Source organism: Phyllostomus discolor, chromosome 8 (assembly GCF_004126475.2).
Source record: "Phyllostomus discolor isolate MPI-MPIP mPhyDis1 chromosome 8, mPhyDis1.pri.v3, whole genome shotgun sequence".
NCBI lineage: Eukaryota > Metazoa > Chordata > Mammalia > Chiroptera > Phyllostomidae > Phyllostomus > Phyllostomus discolor.
This window is the reverse complement of record NC_040910.2, coordinates 2,214,226-2,237,921: the sequence shown is the minus strand read 5'-3', so window position 1 is coordinate 2,237,921 and position 23,696 is coordinate 2,214,226. Positions and strand designations below refer to the sequence as shown.

At 59.8% G+C, this 23,696-nt stretch overlaps 1 protein-coding gene across 1 annotated transcript in view; it reads left to right on the top strand.

Annotated features, from left to right (window-relative positions):
• Window positions 1–1,314: 1,314 nt before the first annotated feature.
• Window positions 1,315–23,696, top strand: part of PRDM5 (PR/SET domain 5) — a 70,078-nt gene continuing 47,696 nt past the window's right edge. The window contains exons 1-2 of the mRNA XM_036031776.1: window positions 1,315–1,562; window positions 14,129–14,212. Coding sequence (XP_035887669.1) covers window positions 1,470–1,562; window positions 14,129–14,212 — 177 coding nt within the window. The 5' untranslated portion in view covers window positions 1,315–1,469. The remainder of the gene's footprint in view (window positions 1,563–14,128; window positions 14,213–23,696) is intronic.

Sequence of the window (23,696 nt, the reverse complement as noted above, 5' to 3'; positions counted from 1 at the left end):
ACGTGGAGTCGCTCATGTTAAGGGCTGCAACCCAGCCGAGACTCGACTCAAGGGTTCCGGCTCTCCTGGAGATGGATCCTACACCTGTCAATCATGCGTTGTCTGATTGGCTCTTGTGAGGTCCTCTGCCTCACAGAGCCCTCAGGGCAGTGGCCGTGTGGCACCCAGCCGGCCACCATGTGGCCTGCACTTCCTTCTCTCGCTCCCTTCTGCCGACGAAAGTCTCCCTTCTGCAAAGCTGCCCGAGGTCCTGTCTGCTGGACTGGGTGCTGCCCGGTTCACGGATTGTTAAACGAAGCCAGTGAGATCTTTCAAAGGCATGCAGTTGAATTTTGTTTTTCAAGAGAGTGGGTTTTAGTTTCTCCAAAGTTATTATTTTATTGGTTGGTAAGGAGCAGCAAACGTTTACGGAGACATCAATGGTTTCCCAGAGAAGAACCTGGGTAGAGAATTATCAGGAACATCACAAGAGCAGGGAGCTCCTGGCTCGCCTGGAGGGAGGAATCCATCAGCCTTTTAAGTTTCCTCTCGGCACAGGACACTAGCTTCATTGAAAACACTGGAATGAGACTGGTTTATTGCTGCCATCATGGATTCTACCTTTTGAGTGTCCGCTCCCCCAGCCCCCTCCCCCACCGCGGTATGTCTGGAGGTGCGTGAGGTCAGGTGACTTCAAGCAAGAGAAGGCTTAGAAACGGTGTTTGCTCGGGAAATGTCTCACCAGGAGCTGGCACCATAAAAACAACACACACACACACACACACACACACACACACACACACCAAAAAGCTAGTTTCTACTCCGTTTAACTATGCGAGAGTTCTCCACAAATTCTGAATTCACTTGAAATGGATGGGGGGGGGCGGTGTACACCCCCTTTCTCGGAACCTTAAACAACATTCTTAGGGGTTCCCTGGGACTTCAAACCTCTCAGACAAGCAGGAGAAAACTAAGTTGCAGAAGTCAGGTGGGGGAGGGACCCCTACTTCCCGGCGCCCGGGGGCTGTTGCCAGGGGCCTGTCCTTGGCGCAGCTGCCTCGGGTGCCCGGGCTGGGGCTGCGTCAGGCCCGCGTCCCGGGAGTAAAATCCCCGCCTGGCACTCGCCGTGTTTTCGGAGGGGCAGACCCAGCGCTGGGCGGGGCGCGCGGAGGCCGGCGCGGGCGGAGGCCCCGGGTCGGCCCCGTTGCGGGCAACGCTCCCGGGCGCGGGTCCGAGCCGCCACTCGGGGCCAATCAGCGCGCGGCGCCCCGCGCCCCAGCCCGGCCGGCCCGCGCCCCCGCCGGGGCAGCGCCGGCAGCCGCGGCTGGGGCCGAGCCAGGGCCGGGGCGAGGAGGGGCCGAGCCGCGGGGGATCCTGGAATCGGCGGGGAGGTGGGGATTCTGGGAGGAGAGCTCCATTTCCTCCTTCCCGCCGCCTCGCCCCTCCGCCCGCACCCCAAATTTCGACGTGCCGCCCCCCGCGGCGGGAGGATGCTGGGCATGTACGTGCCCGACAGGTTCTCCCTGAAGTCGTCCCGCGTGCAGGACGGGATGGGGCTCTACACGGCCCGCAGAGTCGCAAAGGTGGGTGACCCGGCGGCCCGCGCGCGCCCCGCCCGCCCCGCGCGCCCTCCGCGGGCCCGGCCGCTCGCTTCTCGCCCGCGGTGTCGCCGGGCGGCGGGGGCCCGGGAGCCCGGGGCCCGGGTCCAGAGCAGGGCGGCCTTGCCCGCCAGCCTCCCGGCCGCAGCGCCACGTCAGTGCGGCCTCGCCCCGCTGCCCGGGCGGGCGGGGGGCGGCACTGCCCGCGGCCCTGCGGCAGGATGTCTGTCCTCCGCGGCAGGAAGTGTCCTGGTGCAGCCTGCTCTGCCCGGGCGCCCGCGCGACCGCGTCTCCGCGAGGGCTTCGCCCGCGCGGCGGGGGTCCCAGGGCGCACGCGCACCCCCTCCTTCCTCGCTTCCTTTGGGATGAACCCACGCGCGGCCCACAGCGACTCGAGTCTCGCTCAAACACCAGGGGTGCTTTCCCTCCCGCGGATTCTGGGAGGTGCCAACTACACGCTCTTTTTTCTCTGCCTCTGGGTGTTTCTCCGGCGAGGTCTCTCCTTCCAGAAACCGAGAGGCAAGTGAGCCGGGCGAGCACATGGCACCGCACACGCGGATTGGCCTGGGAACACGGAATCTTGAAAGCAAAGGCCCAGGAGGAGCGAGGACTGGGGAATTCCAAACCTTCAGAGTCACAGACCTGTGCTGTAGCCGCGCCTCGGGCAGGGGTGCGGGTCGGGAGAGCCGCGTGTCCGGAGCAGATGGTTGGTGCCGGGGCGCACCAGGCGCTCCACCTGCGCGAGAGACGCCAGCGGCCCCGCGCGGCTCCGGAGACCGGTTGCAGTCCTCGAGGGGAGACGCAGAAACGGAAGCAGTGCAGGGTCCGATTTCCTGCCCAGCTAGTACATTAGGCTTCAAGCCCGTGGCTCCTGCGTCCGGAGCTCATGTTCTTTCTGGATGGTTCCTCGTCAGCTTCCCAGCGCCCCCACCCCACCCTCTTACCAGATATTTTTGCTAATGGAAGCTGGGGCAAGAGCGGGCTGGTGGGGCAAGGCAAGCTGCCAGGAGGGCCTCGGGTGCCCCCGGGGCGCCAGGGTGCGTGCATTCTCCTGGTCGAGGACAGGTGGGCGGGGCCGCCCAGGCCTCCCTGTTGGCTGCAGCCCCCAGGGCAGGCTTGGAGCCGAGGAGCCCCACGTCCAGGTTCTCAGGTGGGGGGTCGGAAGGACGCTGGGTGGGGCGCCCCAGGAGCAAGCAGCTTCTCTGAGTTCCAGGTGCGCCGAGGGGGCGCGATTGCCACACGAGCGGGTGTTCACGTTGCCGCTCCTCCAGGGCAGGCGTGGAAATCTGCTTTTCGTCCTTTCTCACCAGGTGGGGAAACTCCCAAGCGGACTTTTCTCGAAGCTCGCAGGCCTCAGTGTAAATACTTGGAAGTTAAACACAGCCCTTAAACGTGGCTCTGTTTAATGTTACTACGAGGAACATACTAAAAAGTTGTGTAAATATTAGAATGACTACACAATGCCTATTTTTTTTTTGCCTTACATTATTACATAGGCTTCTTAGAAATAGCCGGCCAATGTGCTTTCTTTTGATACATTTATCGATTCCAAGTTGTTTGTTCATGTCGTTGACCATGTGGAAGTTTTCACTATTTGGGGGGCATCTCAGAACAGCTCCCCAAGTGGTCAGGTGACTCCCCCTTACTCTCGAGGTGCCGAACCCACACGCCTGTTTTACCTGGCTCCCGGAGCCAGGTGTGTGTAAACCACCGAGGTCGCCCCCCAGTCACCCGTCTGGACTGCTGTACCTGGACTTCGGTGAATCTGCAGATGTCTGCAGAAAGTCCAGTGACAGCCTGCGGGTGACACGGGCCCATCTGGATCACGAGACACGGCATCCTGGGCCGTCGGCCACAGACAGGCTCCCTGAGGCCGGAGGTGACCTCGGAGCGGGCTTCCGCCCCCCTGCCGTCCGAGGGCTGGGGGGAACTGAGGCCGGGGTCGGACTTCAGGTGAACTGCAGGCTGAGGCCGAGTGTCCCTGCACCTTTCCCTGCTTGCCTGTGGCTTCTCCGTCCCTCCGTGTTTCCCGAGTGACCTGCCTGGGCCTGCCCTGGTGGTGGAGGGCTCTGAGGAGAGGATTTCACTGTTCGGGGAAGGACCTAATGGAAAGGTTTCACATTCCCCAACCAGGGTTTTGAGTAGGTCGCTCTAGATGTGTGGGTTCAGAGACGCTCGTCCAGCCCTGTTCTGGGGTGCTGGGCTCTCGCTGCAGACTCCGCCCGCACTGCATTCGCCTCGGTGACCTGGGGTTCCCTTATGCGTGGGACCCTGAATCCCGCTGGACACCCACCGGCTCTGTGCAGCGCGCCCCGGAGCCCGCTCCCCGCCGGGGCATCGCCCAATTCCGGCTCCGCCTTCGTCCGGCCAGGCTTAGGTTCATCGCCGGCTGTCGGTGACTTTGTCACACGCGGCGGGTGGGCCCTTTGCCAGGCTCCGGGGTGCAGGGGAGCACACGGACAAGGTCTCTGTCCGCAGGAGCTTGTCCCATGCGGGGCGATGGGCGGGGAGCAAGGGGAAGCGGGGGATCCCCAGGCCGGCCCGCACGCCATGTGAGGCCAATCGTGCGCGGCACCGTGCGAGGCCGCGGCACTGCGGCGTTCCCCAGCCGTGTTTGGTCTGGTCGGAGGGGCGGGCACGCGAATGGTCCCCACGCAGACTGAAGACCAGACCGAGGCCAGGAGGCCGTGAGGCCGTGATGGGATGAGACAGTGGGAGGGTCAGAAAACTCGGGGAGGAGGCGGTTTGCAGAGGCCTTACGGACGGAGGGGTTGAGTCTCAGGGGTCACGCTGTTGCCATGAACGCTGTCTTTGTTGTCGGGCACGTTAACTGTGCAGGCATTCTTTCCTTTCCCTCCTCTGCTCACGCTGTGAAGGAGGCGGCACTGACTCATGCCCCTGCCCAGCGGAGGCAGCGGGGGCGGCCAGCGTGGGGCGTTGCCTGCGGCCTGGGGGACACAGAAGGAGCGGCGGGCCCTTGATGCGGACTGCAGCGGGTCTGCCCCGTCTGGGGGCTCCCGATGCGAGTGGACGGCCGAGTGGTGTGTGGGGGGGACTGCCGGAGACGGTGGGGGGCGCCCCCCGAAACTGCCGCGCACAGCCGCCTGCTGTGAAGTCTGCGCTTCCTGTTCCCGGGCCCTGGCGGGCGCGATCTCCCTTCACCACGCAGCGGACCGTGAAGGTCTGCTCACCACCCCCACGTACTCATCACTCCCTCGCTCCATAATGTTACTTCTGGTCCGGTTTTTTGCAACGGTCCCATGTTGACCTTTAACATTTTATCTGCTTTCCAGTCTGTTCCTCATTAGTGGGCTAAACCCTTACCTGGTCTTCAGCTATGTCAGAAGCCCTTTAAGTTCCATATGCTTAGCATAGTGGAGCTAGGTATCTTTTAAAATGTGTTTTAAAAAGAACTAAAGACTCAGAGGGAAACGGAAGGAAAGTGAAAAAGGAAACACCCAAGTATCTGTGAAGTCCTATATGACGCCTCCCCCGGGTTTCTGGCCCCCTCGAGCCCCTGGAGGCAGGGACAGCATTGCCGAGCCCCCGGCGCACCGAGCTGGGTGCGCGCCAGGTTCGGGGAACTGCCGGCTGGGCTCCCTTCGCCCCTGCGGGGTGGGGGGTGGGGGGATTCCTTCCCTCTCTGCCCCAGCCGCTCTGCCTGCCGAGCTCCCGTGTCCAGGACCCCGGGGTGGGGGGCTGCCTCCCACTGCACTCGGCCCTGCTCCGGGACAGACGCAGGTCCCAGCTCAAACCTGCCAGACACCCTGGGTGTTTTTCAGGACAAAGCGTATAGCACTGAAAGTGGCGTCACACAGCACAAACGTATCGCGCTGTGGTTCCGGATGATGTAAATGGGAATCGGCAGCAGGCCGCTCCCGCTGGAGCCTCTGGAGAGCCCCCTCCCTGGCCCTCATCTGTGTCCCGGTCACTGCCTGTTTCCTTTGCTCAGGGTCCCCCAGCCGCCGGCCTCTGCCTCCTCCGTGAGGACCCTTGCGGTTAGACCGGGCCTAGCGAGAAACCCGGGTCCCCACCGCGGTCGCATCGGCAGAGGCCCTATCATTAGCGCCGTTGGAGGTGACGCGCTCCCAGGTTCTCAGGGTGTGGGTGGGAGGGCTTTGCCGGGCTGGTACCAGCCCTACCGCAGCGCCAATGCACAGCCCCGCCTCTCTTAGCGCACGGGAACATTTCACAGTGACCCGCCGCCCAGGGCGAGGCCCCACGTGCAGGTCCCCACGCACTGTGCCCACTGCAGGTCTCCCGCGGGACGGGCGCCCTGCCTGGTTCTCTGACGGGTTCTGGTGGTGGTCCCAGCGGCGGGGGTTCAGTGCACGTCCTTCGGCCGCGGATGGAGACGCGGAGCCCAGAGCAGCGCCCCGCAGTCGGGCCGCAAGCCGCCACCCCGCAAACCGCCGCCCCCGGGACCCACGCCTTCCCCAGTCCCTGCGCACTACTGCGCAACGGGGCCAGCGTCTGGACAGGGGACTTGTGGTTACAGACCGGGTCAGGTAAAGGCTCAGGGAACGACACCTGACATAAAGGTTTACATTCGAGCTTTTGAAAATACCGCAAGCTCCACAGGACGCAGGTTGGATGGGGTCAGAGAAACGCGGGGGAGAGGAGCCCTGAGAGGAAGAGGAAGTAGGCGCGTGGAGGAAGAAGCGCGTGGTGCACCCGTGTGCGTGCCGGCCAGAAGGCAGGCTCTGCGGAGCGAGGCGTTTGGCTGGTCAGCCTTGAAGGTGACTCTAGGGAAGACACCAGGGATTTCTGCGCCGGGGCGGGACTTCCTCCCGCGGGTGTTTGCTCGCCTTTCCCGGCGGCTGATGATAACTAATCTGGAGACGCCAGCTGAGGGGAAGCTGTGTCCCCTGCCAGGCCTGCCATGGGGGCTGTCTCCTCTGGGCCCCAAGGTGGTGACTCCATCCAGCTTTGCACGTCCCGGGGTTATCACAGATAAAGACAACAACAACAAAAAACTGTACGGCTAATCCACCTAAACTAAGGTTTCCTGGGAAACTTCCCAGTTTGTTTATTTGTGATAAGAGCAGCTACAGTTAATTCTTGGAGCAAATATTTGTGGAGCCGCTGTCTTGTTCGGCGCTGGGCTGCCTGCTAGGGACACAGGGTGAGGAGAGGGTGACAGTCACTGGCTGTGTCTCACGGTTTGAATCTAAGTCCCGCAGCGAGCCTGCGGGGGGGCGGGGGGGTGATGGCTGTCCGTGTTTCACCGGTGGGGGCTGCTGTGCAGGGAGGTAGTGTGGGCAGTGCGAGACTTAGTCAGGATGGGGACTGAGACCGTTCCACAGACCCTTTTCGCTAAAAAAAAAAAACAAAACAAAACCCTAAGACTTTTCTTATACCGAGAAGAAGCTGTCCCACTCACGCAAACGCTTTTAAAACATTATTTTACAAAAATGAGACAGGAGTCCACTCACTCCATCGTCTGGCATTTCTCACGTAAGAGTGTCTGGTGGAAGCCCCTGCAAGTAATCTTTTCTGCTTGAATTTGTTCCTTTTAGTGACTGCATGTATTTCTGGGCCGGGGGTGGTGCCGTCATTTCCATGTATTCGGGTCTTGTTTTACACGATTATTCAAGGCGTCTTCATCACCGAGACCCGTCCTGGCCATTGGGGAGACGCTGGTGACCCAAACAGAGACCCCGGTTCTGTGAGCTGGTGTCCCGGCGAGGGCAGGCCGAAGCAGGCAGAGGCAGGCAGGGACTGCGTGGCCGAGTGCCGTGCTGTGCCGAGACGTGTGCAGTGCCGTGGAGGAAGGGAAACGTGGAGCTGGGCCCGGGCGACCTGGCGTAGAGCGTGGGTGCGCATGCGGGGTGCTCGAGTGAGCAGGGGGCCCGGCCGGTGCTCCCCGCGCAGGGAGATCTGGGCAGTGACCTGCGGGATGGTGGGGGGGAAGGAGCCGGACACATTTCTAGGGGGGAGCGTTCTCGGTGGCAGCCAGAGCAGGGGCTCCCGGGAGGGAGGTGGCCTGTTGCATCCAGACAAGGAGGCCGGGGAGGCCGGAATGGGCTGAGCTGGGGCCGAGTCCAGGGAGGAGGCCGGCGGGTCGGTGAAGGGAAGGGCACCAACAGCCCCCACCTCTCAGGCCCTTCAGGCCCCTGCAATGGCGTTGGCTTTCCATGGGGCGAAGGGAGGGCCACTCGCTGCGGGCCTCGGGGCAGAGGAGCCGTTCCTGCTCTGGCTGGAGTTTACGGAGCCCTCGCCTGCTGTTGGGGACGGGTGGGCCCAGGGCGAGTGTGCGGCCTGGCACACTCTTCAGGGTTCTCCCGCGGTCACCCACGTGAGAGGTGGCGGCAGCCTGGACCAGGACGGTGGCGGTGTGCGTGGACGATGGTGACGGAGTGTGCTGCTGAGGTGCGGGCGAAGGAGAGGGAGGGATCAAGGACATTCTAAGGATTTCAGCTCGAGACGTGAGCAGGGCTGGAGGGTCCCGTTCGTTCCTCCGCCCCCTGGAGTTCCGGGCCAGAGCCTGGGGCCTCCCCTGCACCCCGCTGCCCGTGCATGAGAGGAGCAGTGGTTTTGCTCGTGAGAAGCAGTGGTTTTGCTCGTGAGAAGCAGTGGTTTTGCTCGTGAGAAGCAGGTAGTCCAGGGAAACAGTGGGGCAGGCAGGTCACCGCGGGCCCAGACTCTCCTTCCTCACAGCTCTCCTGCACGTCCCATCTCCTCTCCCTTCCATCCATAATGCATCTCTTTAAGAGCAATTCCAGTACCTGGGCACCTGGACTTCTCTTCCCTGGCTTCTCCCGTAGCAGCTGAGGGTAACAGAGACAGCTGTGGTACCCTAACCCGGGGAATTACCTTCTCCCTGGGACAAGAAGTTGGCAGGTGGGCTTGACTATCAGTTCAGCGACTCAGACTGTCAGGGTGGAAGACTTTGCAATTCTCCTGGCCTCAGAATGGCTGCCATAGCTCCAGCTCTCATGCTCGTACTCCAGGTGGGGGGAAAGAAGAAGTAGCCAAGACTCACCAGCCGACCGAGCACTCATAGAAGAGCTTCCGTGGTGTTTGCTTCTTAGCTCTCCTCCCTGTCTAAACGGGGGGGGGGGGGGTGGTAAATGTAGTTTTTCTACCTGGTCCCATCAGTCCCCTCAACAAGGTGGGCCTTCCGGTACTCAGGAGAGTGCAGGCGGATGGATACAGGGAGGCGACTCGCCCCTGCGGGGGGTCGCAGTGGGGAAGGCAGGCTGGATGTTTTTCAGAGCTGCACTCTGTTCTGAAGGCTTAATCGCCTCACAGGAGTGCGTGTGCGCACAGTAGTTGAACGTTGAAATATAATTACGTTCCAAGTGGGAGCTCCAGGCCCCCTCTGTGAAAAGTCATCATCTCACACATAAACGATTCAGCTGCAGATTGAGTTCGCTCTAATGTGTTTCAGCTATGTGCATACACATTTTTTTCTTTGCCGAACCATTTCAGGGTACATTGCAGACTTTATGACAATTTACTCCTCAATAGTTCAGCGTAAGGGCATTCTCCTCAATAGCCATAATATCATTTTCACATCCGACAAAAATAACAAGCAATTTCCTAATGTTGACTAATTCCAGCCCATATTGAGATCGCTCCAATTACCTCCCAAATGTTTTCATAGCGGTTTGTTTTTGAACCCGGATCCAGTCAAGGTCCACCTATTACCTTTGGGCATGTCTATTACATCTGTCTTAGCAGCCTCCCGGTTTCCGTTCCTCCTCTCTCTCTCTCTCTCTCTCCCCCTCCCTCTCTCTCCCCTCCCTCCTCTCCCCCCTCCCTCCTTCTCTTTCAACCCAGACCCCAAGGTTCTAGAGGTGGGGAGACTGAGGCACAGATATCCATAATGGCCCAGGTCACAGCTAATTAACGGCAGCGAGGATTCAGACCCCGGGAAGCCCCGACTTTTGCGGTCCCTGCTCTCCTGAGGGGTAGATCTTGCTTTCAACTTCTTACCGATTATATTAAGCAAAACAACAGAACATGGCCCACATGTTTGCAATCACACATTTTATAAAATTTATTGTCTAGCCCGGTGGGTGGCAAATTGGGTGGATAATTATCTGCTTTGTTCGAAACAGCAGAAGAAGAGCACCCCTGTGGGCTGGGCTCGGGTGGGGTGGTCCGAGCAGCGCGGTTGACTCAGACAGTGTGGTGTCTGCAGGTTGGTTTCGTCCTGCAGGTGCATTGTTTGGGACCTGTACGGAGTTTTGAAACGTTGGAACTCTTTTCCAATGCAGAAAGGTAGGGACTTCACCTACACACTCGAGTCAGCAGCATCTGTAAGATGTTTGCAGCTATCTGGTGACATCCAGCCGTGGAAAAACTGTGGGAGTGGGCGTACCCTCCCCGGGCGCCTCCTGGCCTCTGCCCGACCTGCCCTCCGCACATTTGTTCTCCGGCCTGAGGTTGCTCCCTGCCCGGCCCCGGAAGCACTGGAGATAGTGGCCCTTGAGACAGTTAGAAGCGAAGAACTTTAAGAGGGCTCTTGGGTGAGGTCGCAGGTGAAGGCCGCGCTGGTCGTGCGGCACAGGGGGACAGCAGGAAGGTGGGAGTGGTGGCCGAGTCCTGCGGCTGCTGCGGGGTCTTCAGCCACTGGGTCGCAGAAGGTGAAACTGGCCAGGGCAGAGGGCAGCTGGGAAGTTTTGTCGTTTTCAAGAAGCTAGTTTGAGACATTGGTTTTCTTCCTATTATTAGCATCGCTTAGGGACCCCGCCTTAGGTGTTTAGCATGCTCAGGCATATGCATGTAATTTATGTTGTAATGAATCATAAACATTTTCATTTTGGTAGGTTGAAAATGGTCAGATATTGATAATTTCATATGGTCCAACTAAAAGAAAAAATAATTGTGTATAATATGTATTTATTTTATATAATTACGTATTACATATATTTTATGTATTATTTGAGGGCTGTCCAGAGTGTATCCAGCCATGTGATATGAAAAAGAGAGACATTTATTGAAGAAGATACAAGAAACACTACACAGGACAATGATGCCTCAGTCCCCTTCAAAGTAGGCACCTTGGGATCTCACACAGTTCTCCCAGTCACCTCCAGCTGCCCCGTCGTATGGTGGTATTTTCCTGAATCTCACTTACAGTCTGAAATCTCTGTCCTTTCAAAGGTGATTTTAGTTTGGGGAAAAGCTAGAAGTCTCAGGACGCCAAATCTGGGCTGTAGCAGGGCTGAGTCACCGGATGATTTGATGTTTCCCTGAAAAACTACACGTAACATGATGCATAAGCCGGCATGTTGTCGTGATGAAGCTGCTGATCACCAGCTGCCCATAGCTATGGCCTTCTGAATTACCCAAATAGTTTCTGTGGAGGAATGTTCAAGCTTAACACAAAATCTGATGCAGATCCGTTGCTCTACTAGTTTAGTCATTTTGAGTGCAACGGCCACACAGTGCACATGCTCACTCAGCAGCATCTACCGCCCCCCTGACTAGTACAGTGACATCATCATTGTTCACACATGTTCATTCCAGTCCACCCTCCTTGGCTGCCAGGTGACATTGATGTCACGTAAACCGTCCTCGTTATATTAACAATGGCTGGATTCTTTTCTAGACCGACCTTATATTGTAACATGCCTATGTTACCCAAACTGGTTTGAAGCCCCCTAGACAGAAGAGGCTTACACTGAGGCTAGAGTTTCCGTAGGAAGAGGTTGGTGAGCGAAGCAGTGTATGCAACGAACTTATAACGATACGAAAGTGCCGTCCCTGGCAGGGTGGCTCAGTGGGTTGGAGTGCTGTCCTGTGTGCCAAAGCTGTGGCTGCGATCTCCAGTCGGGGCGCACACAGAAGGCAACCGATTGATGTTGCTCTCTCTCTCTCTCTCCCTTCCTTTCTCTCTAAAAATTAATTTTTTAAAAAAGTACTGCTTGTGCAGTGGAAACCACAGTGACCACCAAAGAGGTAGCGTGGGGGCGGGCAGCAGGTGCTGGGGTCCCCAGGGGACGCTTCAGAGGGAGGGGGGGTCTGCAGGGCTTAGAGTCTCCATTTGAAGTCGCGCATCAACAAGCCGCTCTGATGGTCCGCAGCGTTCCTGACCACCGGCGCTGCGGGTGGACGCCCAGCTGGCCGCTCACGTCTTTGTCATCCTGCAGCCACAGAAGCTCACGTGCGCTTGATCAGATTGCTCTGATGCCGCCGTCACAAGCGGGCGGAAGGCCATCTCCTCGCGTCCAGAGAACGAAACAGTCTCAGATGTTTCCCTCCTCTGTGCACGCTCTCTGTCCATGTCTGTCCAGCGGGGAGGGCAGCCTGCTGGTGAGTGGTGAAATGAAGGGACTTGGCCAACCCTTGTATTTTGACACGAGTGGTTAAAATCGAGCAGACGATAGGGGAGTGCATGGTGCGGAGCAGGGGTAGTGCCGTTTCACGGAATTGCCATCTCAGCTTCACACGCGTGTGTTCCTGCGTGCCCATGTGGATGTATGTGCTCGGCTGAGAGGCACGGCCCGTGTTTCTGGCTGTGGGTTCAGGAGGAGAACCGACAGCCGTGTCTGTCACAGTGTGGGTTCGTGATGGAGGGGCTGAGTAGCGAGTCTCTCCAGTTGGTTTCCGAGTCTTACTGTGAACAGTCAGCCTCCACGTCCTTTCCGGCATTTACTGGGGTTGCCTTCCTCTTCAGTCTTTCTCGGGACTGGCCGGTCCATTGTTCTCCCCCCAGATCCGTACCGACGGTCCTGGGTAGCTCAGCTGCACCGGGAAGTGTGCGTGTACACTGGTGACCGCCGTCTGCCGTGGCTGGTCAAGGCCGAGCATGAGCCCAAGCGGGGCGAACAGCTGAGCTACGTGCGTTCACACGACACCCTCACGTTTGTCCCCAAAACGCCAGTTTTGGGTCTGTCTCCAGACTGGCTCTGTCCTCGGTTTCTCCACTCAGGTCCCCTGTCGCTGTGTTCACCGCCCGCTGTGGACGGGCCCCTGGCCGGTGGGGTCATCGGCCAGCGTGTTGAGTGGCGGCCCGGGGCAGTGCCGGAGCCCTCACCTGAGAAGGGACTGCAGGTGCCCAGGCCTTTCTCTGGCCTTCATCGGGTGACGGAAGCCCTTGGAGTCCCCGTTCCCTTCCCTGCTAGACGGGGACGTGCTCACGTGCCGTCACTGGCGGGTGGCGCACAGCAGGTCAGGAGGCATGAATTCCCTTCCTCGCCTTTCCGTCCTGCGCAGCCAGTCAGCTCTGGGAAGGTCCCCTCCCCAGGGGATGTCCTCCTGGCGGGGACAAGTCTCCTTTATCGGGGCATCTCCGGGCTGTCGTGCCCACAGAGGAGCGATGCGGAGTGTGCGCTGTCAGCGCGGAGTGGCCGGGGCGTGCGGCTCTGAAACCTGCGCCCTGAGCTCTGTGCCAGCGCCTGTGTGTTGCTATAAATAGCAGTGTCCCTGTGCTGGGCCGCCAGGGCCAGAGTCTCGACTGGAAGGGTCTCTGTGGCATTTCCCGCCCCCAAGGTGACACCAAGGACGGGGTCCTCCGGCTCTGCCATTGCCCACGGCCTCCCGGGCCCCTTTCCTCCTCTGGGAAATGAGGGGCTGGTTCGCGGGTGGCGCCTCCTTTGTGCTGCAACGTGGCACCGTCCCTGGCAGCTGGGTTTTCTGTTGCTCATTAAGCCATTGTCTTCCTGCAGATGCTGCTTTGGTGGTGGCTCTTCCCCCAGCTGTGGTCATCCCACGTCCTCTGGACACTTGGGTGGCTTCGTGTCCTCTGCCTCCGTAGGGAGGAAGGGCAGCTCCTTCTGGAGACCGGGCACAGGCGGGGCCCCTGAGCACGGGTCACAGAACATCTGGCCGCCACCCGGAGCCCACTCCCTGGGCCTCTCCAGTCCCTGCTTCCTTTCCCTTAGTGAGAAGAGTGTCCCTGAGCCGTCGACCCACCTCCCGGGTCCCTCCAGAGCCACTGCAGCTGCTCCTGCTGCACACGGGGGCCTCTGATCCAGGAGCCAGTTGGGATGCAGCTCCCATGTCCCCTCCCTCCCGGGACCCCACAGTCGAGGCTCCCACGCAGGTGGGCTGCAGGCGGGCACTCGGACAGCTCTGGTTTCCGGTGTGCCCCCTGGCTGTCTGAGAGACTGGCAGGGGAGTTTAAACTTTATTTACGAAGTCTTCCTCCGAGAATGGCAAGCCTCCTTCTTTCTTCGTCATCCTCGGGATGATTTACGGTTTTGATGGAAACCAGGCGACGTACAGCCCGGTGGGCTCGTCGCTCAAGGCAGGCAGAACCCGGGGCCAGGCCTCGGAGGGCCGGGGGGCCGGGGGGGCTGCGTGTGGGCGCAGCCCGTCAGGGCCGGGTCGGGGTTGGAAGGTACCGCGGTTTAACCCTGTGATCTTGGCTCCTGCGTTTTAGAGTCAGGATCTTGGGCTAAAAACCAGATTAAGTTAGATTTTAAAACATGTCAATGTTTTGTGTTGCATAAATTGGTTAATATTTTAAACGTGTCTCAATCACGGAGCATGGAGACTTAGCAGAAGAAATTTTTCCAGAAGACAAACGATAGTTTATTCTGGTCGTCCGAGTGGTTATACTCACGCTTCTCCAATGCAATCCTCCCCCGCTGCAGGGCGAGAAGTTCGGGCCGTTCGCCGGCGAGAAGAGGATGCCGGAGGACCTGGAGGAGGACATGGACTACCGGCTGATGTGGGAGGTGAGGCTGGGCCGGGGCTCCCCCCGGGTGACGCTGTCTCTCCCTATACTCCTGCACGCATCCGCAGGCGGGGTGATAAACGCGATTCTCGCTGACTCCCACGGCGTGGCGGCGGTTCTGTTGTAGGGGGCCCGAGTACCCTGCCAGGTCGGCATTCCAGGAAAAGTGCTGTTGACATCTCTTACCGGACAATTTCAGAACTTGGAACTTGACGGAGTTCGCTGCTGACAAAGAAATTTTCCATGCGTAAGGGTATTTGGAGTTCAAAATAAGCACATTCCTGTGCTGGATGTAGGGTTCGATTTCTGTGCGTGAAGTGACACGTTCCCTCTCTTTCCCAGTTGTGGTTCTAACCGCACAGAATCAGTGCTGAGCTCCGAGTCAGAATGAAAGGTCTCACCTTCAAATGCACCTTCCGTTTCGAAACGTGACACCGTGTCTGTCTCCATACGTGGATGTCAGGGGGGACACAGAGCAGGGGGCAAACTCCGCTTTTCAGACGGGCTGTGCTCGTGCCCCGTCTTCAGAAGGGGGGGGTCTCCCGAGGGTCCCGGAAGGAGCGCAGGTGGGCGAGGCGGGTGCCCAGGGGCTCCGAAAGCCGCTTGCTTCAGACCTGCCCGCACCCGCCTCGGTGGCAGTGCCGAAGTTTTCGGTCATTTTCCTAAACCTGCCCCCAGAAGGCCTGAGGGAAACTCTGTTTTCCACAGCAGCACCCCGTGTGGTCACCAGGGCAGGCGGTCACCTCCGCCCCTGGATGGCGGCACGTCACAGAGGGCAGAACATCTGGTCATTGTGGGTCTCTCTATTTTTGTTGCCAGAAAAGGTTTTGTGCCTCTGGCTACATCACATGTTTTCAAAAACGTAGCTGCAAAAATGTATGGGTTGCCAGGTTGCAGGTATTTTTGTAAGAATTGTTGGTCTCTATCATTATAGCAAATTATTATTTCACCATAAATGTGCACACGGGCGAGCGGGGACTCCTTATATGCTTGGCTTTAAAACAATAAATCTGGGTTGTTTGGGGAACCTTCCTTCCCAACCCCCCACTGTCCACTTTACTTACACCCCGGGGCGGCCCCTAATAGATACCTCCTTTCTCCTCGCCTCTAGCAAGCCTGCGGCAGGCAGCCTTACTTCAGGGCCCCAGGGAAGCTGACTGGGGACTGTGAGGGGATCTGAGCCCAGAGTGGGGGCTTTACACTCAGCTCCCTTAACCTTGACCTTTGCGCCACGTGTGGCAAGAGTTGGGCCTGCAAGGGAGCCTCCGAATAGATGTGCCCGTCCACTGCAGGGACACCTGGGGCCTGACTCCCGCGGAGGACAGCAGCGAGCGTGAGCAGGGACAGTCCCTGGACTGCGCGTGGAGAAGGCCGCCCGAGAGGTGGGGGAGGCGGGCAGAGAGCGCGGGGCGGTCAGGGTCTCAGGGGTCGGCCGGCCGGCAGGAGAGAGGGCTGTGCCGGGGAGAGCCCGGAGCACAGCGCCGCTGCCTCCCCTCTCCCGGGAAGTGGACCGAGGTCACGGACGTGGGGACTCAGGGTTGCTCTCCTCTTACCGAAAAACGAGGCAGCTGTGTGGAATTCCGCCCCAAACCAACTGGGGCCGTCAGTGAAGCGCGAAGGCGAGACAGGGAGAGGGAGCCAGTCGGTGTTTGTTCTGTTTCTGGTTCTGAACCGCAGGTGAAAGTGCGAAGGGCGTGGTGGCCCCGGCAGCCCGGAAGGGAAGGGCTGAAACTGGGGGCCTTGTGCTGCCAGATGCCGTGGGCTGGTAGGAGAGAGCGTCGGCCCGATGCTGAGCCGGCACCCGGGTGGCCGAGCGGTGCTGCGGTGCGACAGGCTGGCATTACCAGGGTGTGCCGGGGGGGGGGGGGGGGGGGCGGCACGTACAGTAGCGCTGGGCAGAAACGCCGCCCGTGCGGCAGACACGCATGCTCACCCGCCCTCACATCACACAGAAACAGTCGGTCGGATGCCGTTGCGCATGGCGCGTCAGGAACAGCAGCCCTTAGGAGGAAGCGTAGGAGAGCGGACACCTTCGCGATGTCGGGGCAGGCGGGGTTCTTGCAGAGTGGGCAGCAAGCCCTGTGAGGGGGGGACGACAGACCGGAGACCGGCAAAAGGAGGGGCTGTTCATGGGAGACACCGTGACGCGGAGGAGCAGGCAGGGAACGCGGGGAGCAGGTGTTTCTCTGCAGGAGGACGTGTGTCCAAAACAGCTCAGGAACTACGCACTGATTTCGAAACAGAAACACGGGCAAACACTGGAACAGGCACTTCACACGAGGAGAGACCCAAAGGGCCAGCCAAGAACAGGAGAGCTGGTCAACCTCATTGTCGCCTGGGAAATGCCACGCGGTGTCAGAGGGAGTCACAGAGGCGGGCGGTGTGGGCGGGGGCTCCCCCCCAGTGCCTGTGCGCTGAGTTCACGCCCGGACAGGAGCCCGGGTCTGCCGTGCGGAGAGCAGGCCGGGGGCAGGGGGGGGGCGGCCGTCCGTGGGGCCCCAGGCAGGATGGAGTCCACTCTGTGGCCCAGGAGCCACTGGGTGGTGGCTGGACCGGGCCTTCTCGGTGGGGTTGGCGTGGAGTGGCGGCTCCTGGCTGTACGTGGTCAGAGGCGGCGCCTGCCCGCGGGGGTGCTGATGGTTGTGTGTCGGAGAGGAGAGTCCACAATGACTTTGGAGTGTGTGGCCTGAGCCACACGGGGTGGACCGCTGCACCGTGATCCTCTGGACACAGGGCGTTATCACACCGATCTTTCCTCCACGGTTTCTAGAACATCAGTGCCACTGGAGACAAGCACAGTTCATGTCAGAGTCAGTAGGCAGTAGCTCGTTAATACCTAATAAACACATTAAATAAGTGTGTGTTATTTTTACCACCGGCGTTCTGAGACAACACGAAACTTAAAGGGTCAAGAAACGGCTTGTCTCCCCTTGGCACTTCACCACCACGCGCTCTCCTGCCTGGCAGACGGTTTTCTCCGTCGTGAGAATAGTGGTTTGACTGAAGACGGCGCGGGGGAGGCGGCGGGCCGGCTATTGGACGGGACACGTTGTTTAGATGTTTTCCCCGCTCTCTCAGTTACTTTGTGATTGCAGCTGTCCTGCTGTTTGGGGAACTTGGTTCCGAACCAGGTTTCCAATGTGTTTTCGTTTTCGGAAGAAAATGTTTCCAATTGTTTAAAATCTCTTAGTTTTCTCGATTGTTTAGAGTAAAGTCTCTTTAGGTGTTTGGAACGAAGAATTGTCTTCACCAAATGTTTTCATTTTGCAGACGATACCACTTTGTCTTAGGTTCCAAATGGCACCACTTAGGGTAGGCATCCGAGGTCAGGGCCACCCAGGAAGCCCAGCAGAGTGCCGGCATCCCAGGACAAATGTCACGGCCACCCCTTCGGACACAGGTCCCCACGTCGGGGATGAGGCAGAGCAATGCAAGGTGACGTGTCTTCCGGGAGACCGACACTGGTTCAGTGGCTGTCGCTCTCTGTTTCCCACGAGAAGGCTCCCCCCGGGGATGTCAGCCGACACCCGGCCCTTGGACCAAGCCTCACGTCCGAGTAGAAGAATCCCAGAGTCCAGGCCAAGGTGTTTGGTTTAAGAGAAAAAAAAACAACAACGAGAAACGCAACCCCGTCTGTGTTAGGAGTGCTTGCTCCATACTTTGTGCCTGCAGCTCAGGGCGGCCAGCTTCTTGGGCGGTGCGGACCCCGGAACACGGCGGTTCCTGGAGGAAGGGGGCGGCGCCCACGGCTGGGCAGTGTTCTCCGTGAGGACCGCACGGCTGTGACCGCTTCACGCGGCAGCTTCCGTGTCTGGACGGCTTGCTGTGTGCCTCCCCACGCGTGTGGGAGGCCGACGGGACCGGTGCGAGTTTCCTCTTCCTTCCACGTGCCCGTGTTGACGTCGCTCACGCGATTGGTGGCTACGGAGCGAGGCTTCCCCCCTCACCAGTGGTCTCCACCCCAGTGGGGGAGGCGCCTGTGAGTTTTTCATGGCTGCCGTCTCATGATCATTCACGTACCAGAGCTCTCCTTTCCGAATGTATAATTCAGTGGTTTCCGGCATGTTTGTAGTGTGAAGTCATCACCACTAATTTGGACTATTTTTATCACTCACAATAGAGACTTTGCACCTATTAGCAAGTGCTTTTGAATATTTTATGAGCGTATTATATTTTGGGGTAATATTTCATGTGGAATTACATTTCGGAGAGCCGTGTTTCTCTAAGTAATTTTGGAACATAATATTCCCATCTTTCCCTGTGGGATCTTACTCAGCTCTTCCTGCACAGCCTCTTTCTCATCGAGATGGGGGGTGGGGGGAAGCCTGTGCTGACCTGACCTGACCCCCGTGACCACCGCAGGCTCTCCCAGTGCCCTGCCCCCTGGGCACCAGGGGACCGAGGGGGTCGGGCTGTCCTGGGGGGCTTCGATGCAAGTGGCCGGCTAAGCCCGGCTGGGGAGAGCCGCAGCCACGTCCTCTGAGTGCCCCCCCGGTGAATGCAGCGGCCTTGTGCCGTCGAAGCCTCAGAGCCAGGGTCAGCACAGCGCCTGGGCAGCCAGCCCCGAGCCGTCGGAGGGGCACGGCTCTCAGCCTTTCCCTGTCTCTGTTCTCCCCGGTTCCTGTGTCTGTGAGGCGCAGGCTTGGCGTCCAGGGTGGCCTGAGCCAGGGCCCTGGGCGGGCTAACCGGGGCAGGTTCACTGCACGTCATAGGTCGCCACGTCCGGCCAGCAGTCCGCTCCATCTGTTCCCGCCGGCTCATCAGGGAGGCCCAGAGCGGCCCCTTGGGACATCGCCGTGGGCTGAGAAGCCGGTCACCGCTGCCCAGCGGAGGGGCCCCTGCCTGAGGGCCTGTGCTCTGACCCCCCGGACCCATCTCCCTCGTTCTCGTCCTCGTCCTCAGTGTGTCCTGCTCCTCACTTGACTCACCTGCACGTGGGTGCCCCTGCTGCTGCTGCCCCCTCCCTGGGACCGGCCCCCCTTTCCTGCCCGGCCCGCCTGGCCTCTCCCCACTGCTCTGAGCTCCTGACGCAGGTGTGGTGCTGTGGTCACCGCGCAGGGCGGGGTCTGTCCCTGCTCGGGGCCTGTGCGAGCTCCTTCCCAGTGACTGAATGGTATTGCCCTTCGATTTCCTGGAGCTACAGACATGGTCACCCAGTGAAATGGAAAGGGGTGGAGTCTTGACCTGTGTGGCCCTGGACTTGACCCCCTGTGGTTGCTTATGGCTTTGGAAAAGCTGGAAGAGTTACCTGAGTATGTGTATTTGTTTCAGTTTGGTCCTAACATCGCCAGATGGTTCTGGAGACCTTAATCAGGGCGGGGCGTGCTGCTGATTCTCAGGGGGGGGCCAGCAGGGACCCCTCCCCTCCTCCTCCTCCTCCTTTCCATCTCTTCTCCCTCCTCTTCCTCTCCTAACTCCACCCCCAGCCCCCTCCTTTCACAGAGGTCTCCTGCCAAGTCCGCAGGCCTCTCTGTCCGAATCTCGGGCGCTGGCAGGCTCAGCCGGAGTGGCTCCCGAGACCTCAGACGCATGCACCCTGCAGAGACCCCCGGGCTCCGGGGTGTGCTGACGTGAGGGTTTTTTTCCTACTCTGACATGGCCATTGAGGTTCCAATATACCTTGTTCAGTCTCCACATTTGCCACTTTATTTACTTGTCTTCCTAGTTTTTTTCTTCTTTTTCTTTTTGTATGTATGCCAGCCTCCTGATGCCCACCATCTGTGCGGCTTCTCTAATGTCACGGCAACAACACGGGCTGTGTTTGTGTTCAGGGCCGCTTACACTGTCGTTGGCCAAGACCTTCCGCTGTTGTCATGCAGCCAGTTGGACGTGAGAGCGGCGGGCGGGCGGGCCGACAGGCCCCCCCCCCACCTGGAGCAGCTGGGTTGGTGTGCGTCTGCGTGTGCGAGCGCGGTTGCGTGTGTGCGTGCTGCGTTTTCGGTCTGTTTTAGCGATGAACGCTGGTGCTGACGTCTGTTCGGTGTAAGAGGTGGGTTCGATGGCTCCCCCAAGGGGAGGGTTGCTGCTGCGTAAGTGAGACGCCGCCGGCGCCCCTGTCGCTGCTCTGCGCGCACTGGAGTCCAGCTCCAAACCCCGCGGGGCGCCCGCCCCGAACTCTACCTGGGGATCCCGCGTTTCCACTCCGTGCTGAGAAGATTAATGTTCGTGGACGGGAGTAAATTCCCTTTAATGATTTGGGCTGTAATTTCCGTGCCGCATGATAAATGAGTGTTCCGAAGGCACTTTGTTCTCTGAAGAATTTTTCGGACAGCTCGGGTAATTAATGTTTTGTTGTGCGTGTTTGTTGCTTGTTAACGTTTGATTAACGAAGCACGGTTTTTTTTGCAAAGTCCCCGCTTCCGTCAGGCCCCGGAGACCGATGGAGACACACACGCATTCTTTTGTCCGCGTGCAAGGTGGTGGTTTCGTGTCTTTCAATCGCAGACACTCCCGCACACGCGAAGGGGGTCGTGTTGACCGACCGACCTCCCGGGTCTGGCATGCACGCCGTGTCCCGTGTGTGCGTTCCGGTGTGGTTGCAGGTGGCCGAGGGCAGGACACGCCCTTCCCCCCCACCCCGAAGAGACTGCGGATCTCAGGGGTCTGCGCCCCGTGTCTGGTCTGTGGGCTTCGCTGCCGGGTCGGAGGGAGAGGACACTCTCCGGCCTGCGAGGGGGTGCTGAGCAGCCCGGTCCAGAGCGCCCACCGCCCGCGCAGCCTGCCGGACGTAGCAAGCACGGCGAGGGGCTCTCTGGAGGTCGCCGGGCGTGCGTGCTGTCCCTGAATTCCGTGCCACCGCATTCTCCCCGGACACCACGGCCAGAGCGCCGGTCGCCATCCCCACCCATCTGTCTCGTCTCTGCGGAGCGGACGGAACTCCAGTGGGCCGTCTCCTCACTCGGTTCAAGCTTGAGGGTCGGCGACACCCCCTGGAACCCCGGAACCCAAATGTCTTCTTTTCCCAGGACTCGCCCAGCTGCCAGCCCTGGCCTGAACTCCGGTGAGGCCGCTCGGAGCCCCCTGGTCTCCCCCTGCTGGGGATGGCTGTCCGCACGCCGGGTCACGGAGCCAGGAGCGAGCCTGGCGATGGGGCGGAGCGCCAGCCCTCGGGAGAGCATTCTGCACGTGATCTCGGTGTGCGCACCGTGTCCACGTCGGCTCTCCAACGCGAGCTGTTAGGAAACGCGTTTTCTGGAACCAGGGGTTAAGGCTGTCGTGCGTGCAGGACCATTTCCAGGTCTGGAGCGAGTGAGAGCCGAGAGCCACAGCCACTCCTGCAGGAGAGAGCCGGGAGAGGAGCTGTGACCGGGCAGCAGCCCCGAGGGCAGCCGGAGGGGTTGGCCTCGGAAGGGACTCTTTGTGGGTGGCACTCCACGCCATCGTGTGTGCGGGACAGATGTGACAACACCCCCATGTGCAGGTGGCTCGTCTCCCAGGAGTCGGCTGTGAACGCCACGCCAGCGTGGTTCCCACGCACCTGGGGGTATGGGTACAGCTGGACGCTGCCCTCGTGGGTCCGGGGAGCTGGGGGTCAGAGCCCAGCACCGGGGGCTCTTTTCACAAGGTGCACGGGGCACGGTTTCCTCGCCCGGAGCGGCCAGCCTGCCAGTGCGGTGTGGCGCCCTGGACCGAGAAGGTGTTTCTGTCACTTTGTCATTTCCGATGGCTTATCTTAAAAGGTCGTTTGGTGCAAAATTAAAAACACTTTCTCAGGGAAAGACCGCTTTTAAAAACTCACACGGACGCCACCTGATACCTGTGGGGTGCCAGCCCCCCGCCCCTCCCCCCTCCACTGGGCTTGCACCTGCGCTGCTGATGGCTCCCTGGGCCTTCATGGGGTGAGATGCAACAAGAAAGTATTTACGGTCAACATTTCCTCATGGGTCGACGTCCTGGCGTTGGTCTGATGTCTTCATGTGCACGGGTGAAGGCGTGCTCCGGCTCAATGCACAAGGAATGGAAGATTTGGAGAAAGCTGATGGAATGGGTTTGATATAAATATATAATGCATATTAATTTTATAAAAGGAACGGATTATAAAGAATTAGAGTCAACACTTTAAAAGAGTATGCACTAGGCCCCTTTTCTATTTATTGCCTTCCCTTCATTTCACAGAAGACAAAATCCCTTACGCGAAATGCATGCTTCTGTCACACTGGGAGGCCTTTGCACTTCTTGCACAACCATGTGATGTGGGGTGTGAAGCCTCTGTCGTCACCTTGGCTGGCGTGGAAGGGGCAGCTCTGGGCGGCTGGAGCGTGCCGTCACCCGAAGGGGTGCAGCCGCAGCCTCCCCTGCCCTGCCCCCCGCCCCGAAGCGGAGGGTCCGTCCAGCCGCCCAGACTTCGGACCCGCGGGATGGTGGCGGCGTGAGGTCCGAGTTGGTTTGAGCTGCCCCGTTGGTGGTAACTGTGCAGCGAGCCCACGCTAATGCTGGTTTGGGTACCAGGAGGGACGGTGGCTGCCTGGGACAGGCACCCCCGGCTCAGCGAGGTCCCCAGGCCCAGAGCCAGGTGGGCTTTGGTTTCCCTTCTTGTCCTCTAGGACGGCACGGTGGCCCCTCGGGGCTCCTGGGCGAAGTGTGTGGGTGCCAAGCGTCTTCCGGTAAAAACACCCTCAATACCGTGGTCTCTGGTGTCTCGGAGACTAGCCTTGTTTCCACATGACCAGCTGTTTCTCAGGACGCCACGTCCTGCCTCTGGCCTTCAGGAGCCGGAAGGGCTCCCTGTGGAGGGGAGAGGAAAACCACCGAGGGGGCTGGGGCAGCAGGTGGTGGCCGTGGCCGGTCCCAGGGCCCGAGCGAGCGCTCGTCCCGCTGAGAGACGCCAGGTTCCCTGCCTCGTGCGGGCTCCTGCCCTTCCTTCAGGTGTCCAGGCCAAGGCCTTCTGACTGTGCGCCCGGATGCGAACGGTGGCGTTCAGGATACTGTCACATTTGTTCCGAGAAAACGCTGACAGGGCAGAAAAACGGCCCGTGTGTTCCCAGCTGCGCCGTCGGGAGCAGCGTTTGTCCCTAGGGTGTCTGTGAGCCCACGGAGCCCAGTTTCCACGGTTCACTTGCACATGTGATTGCAAAGTACCGGCCACCGGGAGAAAGCTGTCGTGCGCCCCATTGCATGGGGGCACGCACGGGTCCTGTGAGGTCGCCGGGCACACGCACACTGCCATCCCCACCCGAGGGGTCAGGCGAGCCCAGCTCGGAGCCAGGAGAGGAAGCCCCTCGCCCATGGTGGCGGTGCGGTCAGGGCCTGGGCCCCGTCCGTCCGGCTGTTGGGTCCCAGCCCGGCGTTCTCACTGCTCTGGAGTGCCGGCCGGAGCTTCCTTTCGCCCGAGACGTGCAGGGCACTCGTCAGTGCGATGGAAAAAGACTCTGTTTTTCTCACCGGGCTTCTGGAGGGATTTGACTTTGTGCGTGTCCTGTTCTGGTGGCCGTTCAGGAGACACCGGGACCCACACAGGCCTGTGTCCTCCCTCCGTCTGCTTTCCC